General features: G+C 39.3%; 1 protein-coding gene across 1 annotated transcript in view; it reads left to right on the forward strand.

The window, feature by feature from the left end:
- OBFC1 (oligonucleotide/oligosaccharide-binding fold containing 1) overlaps positions 1 to 9,747 on the forward strand; it is a gene marked incomplete at its 3' end in the record, with an annotated part of 13,403 nt that extends 3,656 nt beyond the window's left edge. The window contains exons 2-6 of the mRNA XM_010075171.1: positions 1,057 to 1,152; positions 5,435 to 5,506; positions 7,281 to 7,442; positions 8,726 to 8,837; positions 9,585 to 9,747. Coding sequence (XP_010073473.1) covers positions 1,057 to 1,152; positions 5,435 to 5,506; positions 7,281 to 7,442; positions 8,726 to 8,837; positions 9,585 to 9,747 — 605 coding nt within the window. The remainder of the gene's footprint in view (positions 1 to 1,056; positions 1,153 to 5,434; positions 5,507 to 7,280; positions 7,443 to 8,725; positions 8,838 to 9,584) is intronic.
- Between the last annotated feature and the right edge of the window lie 305 nt (positions 9,748 to 10,052).

Raw genomic sequence — 10,052 nt, forward strand, 5'->3', positions numbered from 1 at the left:
CTTTCCCTTTGTAAGAATAAGATTTGCTACCCTGTATGGAGCCAAATGTTCCCTTCTGAGTCCCTTGAGCTATCCAGTTTTTAGAAGACAGTTATTGAATATCCCAGATGGCATATTTCAGTAAAGCAACGGTATTTGAAAACTGAAGAAAACACATTGACTGAAAATTAATCAGCACGGGATATATGTGGAGTTTATTGCCCTGTCATCCTCCTGCTAGTGGACTGTGAAGCTTCAGTGTATAATGTTTACATCGGTGTTTGTTAACATTTGTCACTCTCTTGAAAGGGATTACAGCATGTGGCAACCTCAGTGCTCTCAAAGTTCCCTGGGCTCTCCTTCCTCACTGTTTCCTGGACATGTTTTTACATGTTATTCCTATTCAAGTCTTCTTTATAGATGCACAAAAGTAGCTTTGAAGGGGTGTTTTTAGAATGTGTTATTTCAGCAACTCAAGTTCAGGATGCTCTCCATGATGACTGCTTAGTACACCCCGCAATCAAAGAGGGTTGTTTCTCTTCCCCCATCCCCAATGGGTCCTGTTCTTTTAGAAATGAAAGAATTATGTTAGTTTTTGTTTTGGAGGCTCTGCCTTAATTAGTAACAGCTGCATTGTGAGAAGCTCAAACTGCTTCCATTGTGTTCTATTATTTATTCTGAAGCCTGATGAAGATGTAAAAAACCAAAACAAACCAAAACCAAATCTAAACGAAAATGAAGCAACAAAACAACAAAAAAAAACCTAAAAACCCCCTAATGCCTGCAGTAGGCAAACTGTTTTTCAGATCCAAATATGCAAGAAAACAAGAGGTTAATAAAGTTCTGACACTCTATAAAAGCAAGCTTTGCTGTCCTAAGTAGAGCTGATTAATTCTTCCTTTTAGTGTTCCCAGTCCTCACTGATCCAGGGGATTTTTTGCATGAGTAGGCATAGATACAATTGAAGACATACTAAATATGTAAGAAAATATGTTTTTTGCTGACAGATCTGACTATGTAGGATAGGATGTTGAAATAAATAGATAGCTACACTTATTGAGAATGTTCTGTGTCTAGGTATATTCTTTTATAACGGACGTCCAGTAAGACAGGTGGATGTTGTCGGAATAGTGGTTCAAATGAAAGAGCAGGATGCCTTTTGTAATTATGGAGGTAAGAAAACTTTCTTTCTTTCTTCTTGTTCTTACCAGCCTTCTGATCTTAGTTACCGTTAGTACTTAACAGTTGCCTTATTTGATCACTGTTCTTGAAACAACTGTGCTCTTACCCTAATACAATGTGTATCTGCAGCTCAGATTACTTAGCAAACTTAGGGAAGCTCCTGTTTATCTCCACAAAAGTAGAGGAACAAATAGTTAAAGCAGAGCAACTGATTCATTTGGAGTCATCTAGCAAGTCTTCATTTTGGTTATTGCTTTGCCACTGGACTCCACCATCTTCCTCTCATATATACAGTTCCTTTGGTCAGATATAAACGGATTTAACAGTGCCTGCAAATGGGAAGTCACTTCGTTTTTTGAACCTTAGAAATCCCTTCTGACTTTTTGTATGTTTTGTTGTGTCTTGGAGCCAGCTTTTAATAGCAGTCAGGAGCTTGTTTATATTTAGATGCCTAAGAGCCTTAGCAAATCTAACTCAATGCATCATAGCACCAGTCCTTGCCAACGCCAGCTGGGAGCTGACTTGTCCCTGTTGCTTTTCCCAATATTCAGACTATTTTATTAACATGGAAACATGTGATTGTCATTTTGTTCAGCTGTCTTTTTCGTCTGGAGAAAAAGCACAGTGGAGTAGTGGTGATGTGGCAAGTTTCAAGAGGTGGGGGAGGTCATCTTACAGTAGGGAAGGGGAGACAAATGCATAGATCCTTTTGAAGAACTTGAAGGACTCATGTCCAGTGTCTTCCTCTGACATTAGTTTCCACCTGATGGAGGTAAATCACGGAGCCCATCTTACCCAATTTTCTCACTTAAACAATTGAGGCAGCAGCAATTCCCTGACTCACAGGAGTATTGTGAAGATACAGTTGACAGCTTAATCAGGTCCCAGCTTCCACAACACCTGCAGTTGCATCATACTGCTGCAGAGTATCATTAACTGCTGGTGCATATAGCACACCCTGCACTGGATGCAGCTGTTTAGACTTGACTCTGTGCTGTATAGAAATGTCCTTGCAAGTCTCTTAGAGTGGATATTTTCTATGTTTTTTTTTTTAGTCCAATTTATGGATATTCATTATTATTCTGCCATTAAGCTAAATAACAAGTTGACAGCAAATATTTTGAAGCATGAGTTTCTCTTGCACTTGAAGTAGCACAGTCTAAACAAGCACCTAAGTTAAGAGACGGAGATGTAATTGATGGTGTAATGTGCTGAAACATAAATTGAATGTCAGCTATTATTCTTTTATCACAGTAGTATGCAAATGCAGTTATCACCTCATGAGAACAGAGGAAGACTGAATCAAGATGACCAAGCAAATACAATTCTGTGGGCAAGGGTTTCCCATGCTACTGTTGGCATTAGTTTGGATGTAAAGTTGTTGGAAATGTTTGTTTGAAGCAGAAATTGGAGGAATAGAAATAAAAAGAAACTGCAGAGTAGTGGAAGGCCTTAGTGTTATATCAGCCGACCTTTAAATACAGCTCTCAGTGAGCCTGGCTTCCTGCTGTCCTTTCACATCCAACTCCACTTTTTGTTCCAGCAGTTCCTGGTTTGAGCTTTAAGGCTACCTGCCAGGGTGCCCCTCCCCAGCCTGCCATCCCTTTCAGGCAGGCCGACTCTGCAGCATAGAATTGTAACTTCTTAGACAGTTTCCTGCTTGTAACTTCTTGCATCTCTCAGTTTAACAGACTCTGGCTGGTGAGTCACAGAGCAGGCATTGCATCAGTTGGAGTGCCGCACACTGTTCGATACTTGCTCACTTTCCATCTGCTTAAAAGCAATTTCCCCTTTGTACTTTTTCTCTGATAGAGAACTGAAAGGTCTTTGTGTCACTACCACTATGTCCCCTGCCATTTCCTGTCTGTCTACTTCAGAATACGCACCACTAATTTTAAGAGAATCTTAGGTCCTCTCAGTAGTAAAAACCATACCCCAGAAATGGTGACAAAATAATTGTAAAAGAGAGTGAACTGACTCTTTCCTGGCTTAAAAAAAAAAAATAAATCACATGCCGTGTAAAACCTGATTCTGACATTTTGATTTGATTGTTTATTGCTATTATTATGATAAATTAGGAGAAGGATATCTAACTAAAGTGTAACTAATATTTTAACTAATGCGCTTTTCTGACTTTTTTTTTTTTCCCAAGAAAACCAAACAAGGTCAAGTGTGGTTTTCCTTATACTCTGGTACTGTTTTGAAAGGCTGAAAGGCACTTGCCTTAAAAACAAACAAAAACTTTACTGAGATCTTGGTAGGCTCACGTAGACCCTACAAGAACCATACCATTTTTGTTATAAAGAAATAAAAGTGTACAGCATTGTCTCATTTACCAGGTAGCTTTGAGCATGCTACCCCTCAAATAGTTAATCTAAAGGTCAAAAAAACCTCCAAACCCAGACAAACAAAACAAAACAGAAAAAAAACCAAACAAACCCAAGAAAAACCAAACAAATGAAAGCTTAAACCCAAGGAGATGAGGAAGGGTGGCACAGGGAGCACAGGAAGTTTTCAAAAGCTTGAAGACTTTGAGTGCATTTAAAATAGGTTAACATTCTCCTGTCTAGAACACAATTGCAAGCACTCTCGTTCATCTGTGCTTCAGGAGTTATTTGCCTTTTTGCTCAAAGATTTATTTGTGAACTGGGAAAGCTTTGTTACAGAGCCTTGTTCTGCTCCTGGATTCCCAGTGTGGTCAAGAACAGGTCACTCTCTCCAGGACTCCATTTTCAACTGTTAAATTGACAAGGAGGAGTCTGGCCTCCTAATCCCTAAGTCTCCTTTGTTTTGTTTCTAAAACCTTCTTACGAAGCTATCTGTCACTGTTGGTGCAATAGAGCCAGTCACAAGCTGGACCATCTAGATGCTGCAGTCCTGTAATTGTGAAATGTCATCTGCTCTCTTTCTTATTGCCATTGCTGGCTTGCATTAATGGCTTGACATGGTATATATGGGCTCTGACTCCTACTAAGATAGTTGCTTTTTATCTATACCAAGGAGAGGAAATCCTACGAGCTAGATCATTATCTATGCTCTGGTACAAAATTAAAGTTGCATACACAGCAGCCCAAAAGGGGATAGCAACGAGACAGATAGCATACTTTTGTGATGGAATTTGGAATTGCCTGCATCTTACAAATGCTGTATGTTTATTATTAGGAATGTGAAGCTAAGCTGCTGGGAAACAGGAAGGCAAGACAATGATTTGTAATTGGACCCCCCAAATAGGGAGATTGTGCCAAAAAACATGAGACAATGCAAAGGCATTTTGCTTTGATGCTATGGTTCCCAGAGGAAACAACTGCAGGTACCAATCAGCACCTTCCTGGTAAACAGTGCTGTTACTTTTGTAGTCACAGAAGAAAATTGCAGATTCCAATTTGTGAAGAGTGGAAGCTCAGTCTTGGAGATGGTTACATGTAAGGAGCAAGGTGCTCGGAGTTTTAGCTGGACATGAAATGTGATCCTTGTTGTGGTTTGACAGACATTTAGTGCCTTTTTATTTAGAGGGAGTTTGTTGGACATACCATTTATATACAGTCTCTTGATCTGTTGAACAGTTGATTCTTCTGATAGTATTTTAGTTTTCTATGGGTTTTTTTCTTTTTCTGCTGTCCTTGGCAATGCAGTGCCTGGGGCAGAAATCACAAAATTTCTTTCGGTACTAGCAAAACAAGAAAATCTAGATAGCTCCTGTGCTCAAGAGAAGCTGTTAAGCTTTTTCAGCAACGGAAGTGGCTTGCGTGCCACCAGTATGTATACTTTAAGTTATGAATTCCTGGTCTAGAGCAGGACCACAAGCATGTGCTGTCCTTTGTCCTTCCTGGCTAGGGGAGCTGCCTTTCTGCTCTCTGGAACATCTTCTTGTACAGGAAGGGCCAGCAGACTGTGCACAATATTAGCATGGAATGCTGCTGGGGGTAGCAGCACTCCTAGTGTATTCACATTACTTTAGTACTGTATCCAATCCTTTAGTACTGAAGCCTCGTACTTTAAATTAGTGCTTGATCTTTTTTTGAGAATATACCTGCTAGTTTGCTGACCATGCATATAAGCACAGAATCTGGTGCTGAGCTACCTCCATGACCGAAATTACTCTGGAGATTATTTCAGAGGTATGAGTAGGGGTTGAGCACCCACTTTCCCTTTCAGACTGGTTGGAGTGAGATATCCTTGGCAGTCATCTCTGTACATATCTATGTATCTTCACTTCTTGGAACATCACTACCTGCTTTCTTAATCTGTAATTATTGCAATTTTTTCTTTACAGTGGATGATAGCACTGGAGTTATAAATTGCGTCTGTTGGAAGAATCCCATGGTAGCAGAAACATCTTTATCAGGTAGTTTATCAAGTAAATGATTCCTCTTTGGAGGAATGTAATTTTTGCTCATGTCTGTCTTGCATAATTTAGTAAATGATCAAACTTGCAGAAGAGCAAATTCAATGCTTTTTTAATTTTAAACCATCACGTCCTGCAGCCTGGGCCATTTTGGGAGTTTCATATTACTTTTTGTGCTGTGTCCAATGGTGATGCCAATAAAACCACTACATTATGACCTGTTGTGACTTTTTCTTATCTGAATACTAGAGTATTTCAATTCTATGCTGTGACGTTGTTCAGAGAATCTTCTTCTTATGGTTCCTTTTGTGACTTCATCTAGTGAGGAACTAGGCTGAAAATCTGAAACATGCCACAACTTTTGTTTCCAAAGTTAATCCATTGACCGTAAGCCTGGTATATGTTCCACACCTTTGTGAAACAGTGGTTTCAGGATTCATCTTCTCTTCTTTGCATTCATATTCTCCTCCTGTTCATGCATATACTGTCAGTAATGAACTCAAAAATAGCTTAAAATACAGTGGGAGGATGCCAGCAAGTCTTTTATGATTTGGGAAAGTTCTAAATGTACATAAATTGGGCATTTGAAATGAAGCGATTATTGAACTCATTAATGGAAGAATTCGCTAGTGTCTGGCTTTCTTTTTGCTTTTTCTCTCACCATTTCTCATAGATCGAAGTGTGGAGTACTTTCTAATTTGCATCTTTTTGAAAGCTCATGTAGTAGATTGACAACCCTGATACAGAGCTGATCAAATCCTACTGAAATAAATGTTACTAGTGTCATCTGCCATTGTTAGGGTTGCACACACATAGATTGGGGAAAGGAAAGCTTGATGTAAAAGTTTAAAACCCTGATGTCTGGAACAGGCCCATTTATAGAGACAGATATTTAATACCTCCTGACATTTAACAATGATACAACAAGTGGTATCAACAATCCCAACTAGAATCTAGAAGACGTGTCTCACTTCTAGAGAGGTGATGCTGTGGCACAGCTTTCCAAAAAAATAATGGGGACCCACAATCAAATCAGTTTTTTATGAGGAACTTAAATTCATTAAAGGAATTGCATGAAGTACTGCTTGAAATAGAATGAGGACCCAGAATGCTTGTTTCAGTCTTGTCGTCTTATTTTACATGTACATCAGTAGTGCTTGAATGGACACTGTGTTACTAATGGAAGTTAATTAATTTGTACCCATTAAAAAAAAACGGCTCCTAGGAGGCACAGGAAACTTTCTTCCAGCCTTTCGTAATTGTGATCAGGGATACTTGGATCATTAATCAGATTTCAAGTTACGAAGAATTTACTCTCCTGCAAAGGTGTGTTATGTAACTGTGAAGTTCTGTCAAGTTGCATTCACCTCAGTGTAGACATCAAATAGCATCACATGAATACTTTGGCCCTACCTCATATGACTCATTCTTCTTTTATGTAAAAAGTTCAGCTGACTCTTCTTTTCACCTCTCATCCATCTTAGCATGACTAAATCAAAAACCCATTTCAAATTAATGTTTCGGTTTTGCAAACCATCTATGACATTTTCAGCAGTAAATCAGTTTTTCCTCCCTTTTACACTTCCCCCAAGTGAACTATTTAAATAAATATAATACTGTAAACTAACTTTGTCAACCAAAAGTTTTGCTGCCCAGGACACATGGCGCCTGGGACCTTACCCCTTTTTTAGTAATGTGACTGCTGTGATGTGTAGGTGTTTGACTGAATACAAAAGGCCTTAATGCCTGATCTCCTTTCCCTCACTTCCTACAGGTTGTCCAAGCACACCCAGCAGTCTTACTGTGTTTGAACAGATGAAGAAACTCCAAGAAATAGTGAGACAGAAAACTAAGCTGGAAATCGGGGATGTTGTCCGGGTCAGAGGTCCCGTCCGAACCTATAGGCAACAAAGAGAAATTCAGGCTTTGTGGTTTTGTGAGTGTTATGGATCTGTGACATATGTAACTTAGTTGTCTGAATTTGTGAGAAGATCTAAGCTGTATGTAATTCATAGAATAATTTCTACTTTATTGTCTGGTATCTCATTTTTCTGAAGAAATTTTAATCTGTATGTCTTTATTTCTATTTTATCAGTGTAAGGTTAGAAGACACAATAAAGTGTGGGTTCAGATTGCCTGTAAATGAGGCGTTCTTGGAAAATCTATAAAAGATGATTAGCATACATACAGGAATACTATGCACATACTGCGGTTGGGTATCTGTGAGAGAGTGACTTGCTCTTCAGTTTTCTCTGTATTGAACAGCCAAAGCCCATGGGAAGGGAGTTGGTGACCTTTTATGTTGCACTTCATCAAGAGCGTTAGCTGCTTTGGAGAAATGGTTGCTGTTTGTTGCAGCCTAGCCTTTATCATCCATTCCACGAGCAGACAGCAGCTTATGGGTGCATGGTACCACTGAAGCCCAGGTTTTCCCAAACTGTTTGGCTCTGCAGAATGACTGGGAGGTGTTCCTCATCTTGAGTCACCCAGGCATGGATCTGCATGCAAGTGCTGCCCCTGTATCTGGCAGCTCTGTGGGCAGCAGGGTTCTGCAGTCCACTGTTTACACCCTGGGATCTCCCAGTTACATAACTTCTTGTCTTCTCTGTGTCTGTGCTATTGTGTAAGAGTTGGTTTTCCCCAGTGAAATCTTTCAGAGACAATACTGAAATGATTCTTTTGGTGGGGAGAAGCCCGTCTTTTAAAAACCCTGCATAGCTTGCATAAAAAGTCTAGATTTTTCAGCTCTAGCTAAAATCTGAGTGGGGAATTCAACCCTCCTTTCCAGACAGAAGACTTATGAATATATAATCCATTCAAGGGCTAGTAATAATACCATGGTTTCATTAAAGGAGAGTCACGCAATTCAAATAGCCTCTAAATTGCTTTTCACTTTGGCCCATTTTAACACCTTACTGTGCGTTAAATTCATCTAATGGATAAAGACTGCTGCAAGGTAAAATAGAGACCATACATTCCAGTTAAATAAATTGTCAGACAAAAGCATAATCTACAATGCACCATAACAGCTCATTTACCTCCCTGTAAACTGTAAAAGCAGGAGTGGCCTTTGTGGTTTTGTTTTTACAAAAACAACAGTGAACAAAATTTGCCAATTTAATACTGGCACGTGAAGCTCTGTTTGCTGCCTCAGGTATGCTTGCTTAAAAGGTTGGTATGGCAGTTGTGGCCAAATGTGTGTTCTTTTTGCTGCTCCAGGTAAAGTGGATGATCCTGTGTATGATGTTCAGATTTCAAGAATGCTGGAGCTCCCCTGTCTCTATAGGGAAGTTTATGATAAACCTTTCCAAGGCCCCGAGGAGGGACAGAGGTAAGTGCAATATCCTGACTGGTCTTAGGGCAAAGTGTGGGATTTTATTATTGCTTATTTGTTATTACAATAAACTGTGGAGAAAGAACAGGGCCTGACTGTGATTTAGACTCTGCACAAGCATACAGTAGCAGCCTGCTTTTCTCCTAAATAATTGATGATCCATACAGATGAGATATCTGTCTGCAATCTGAGAAAAGAATTATAATGCTGAACCAAAGTAAATATTAGGAAGGTTGTAAAACACTGTGCACAGACCTCTTGCATCTGATAAAAAAAGCTGAGGTTTTGAGCAAGATTTGGGAGTGAGGTCCACATATTAGATGGAGGAGTGTCCTTGATTGATTTTGTTTTATGTGTAAGGATAAGGAGCTATTCCATTGAAATGCTCTCAATTTCTGCTGCCCTTGTCATCATCAAAATACAAATACATAACCTCAATAAACTGACTCAAACATCCGTTTCTCTTCAGTTTGAGGGTAGCTGGTTGCTTATTGGCATGTGTAGTGTGGTTTCAGAAATCGCAGATCAACACTGTTACAGCAAATGATTGAAGAGGAACAGTTGGATGTTTATTGCATATAAAAATGGTCTGTTTTAATTAAGGGTTAAATTCAGATTCTTTAAGGACAATAAAATACCTTTTGACCTTTGAAAACCATCTAGCAGGCTGACTTTAGGTGATTGTTGTAAAAAACGTTAGTAGTGTATTTCTTGCCTTTTGATATGTCATATGTGTCCTTCTAGTGGCCTGGGGAGTCAGAATTTCTCAATCAATATGCTGCATGAGAAAGTGAAAGGCTTTCTATTAGAAAACAAAATTCAGACCTTTTACCAACAGGAGTTGGAAACAATTGATGCTCTGGTGTCTCTGGCTGGTGTGGATCTCCCCACTCCCAGCTGTCAGGAGGTGAGTGAATACAACTGTTTCAAGTTTTTAGTGAGGGTAAATAAAGCCATATACTCTTTTTAAGTATAAACATCCAGATAAGAGATTGGTACCTTCAGAGGATTCGAAAACTACAAGTGCTTTAGCTTTATGTGTGAATTATTTACAGTGATTGAGGAAACCTTGTTACTTGAGACATATAAAAATGGACTGAAGAAAGCCATGTGAGAAAGTTCTGTTTTTAAGGGTGATCTTGTATTAGAGCTGAATAACTTCACAGTTTGCAACAGGCAGTAGCTTATCTAGATCTGTAAATAGTGGCAGTA

Source organism: Pterocles gutturalis, unplaced genomic scaffold (assembly GCF_000699245.1).
Source record: "Pterocles gutturalis isolate BGI_N339 unplaced genomic scaffold, ASM69924v1 scaffold11667, whole genome shotgun sequence".
NCBI classification, from domain to species: Eukaryota; Metazoa; Chordata; class Aves; order Pterocliformes; family Pteroclidae; genus Pterocles; species Pterocles gutturalis.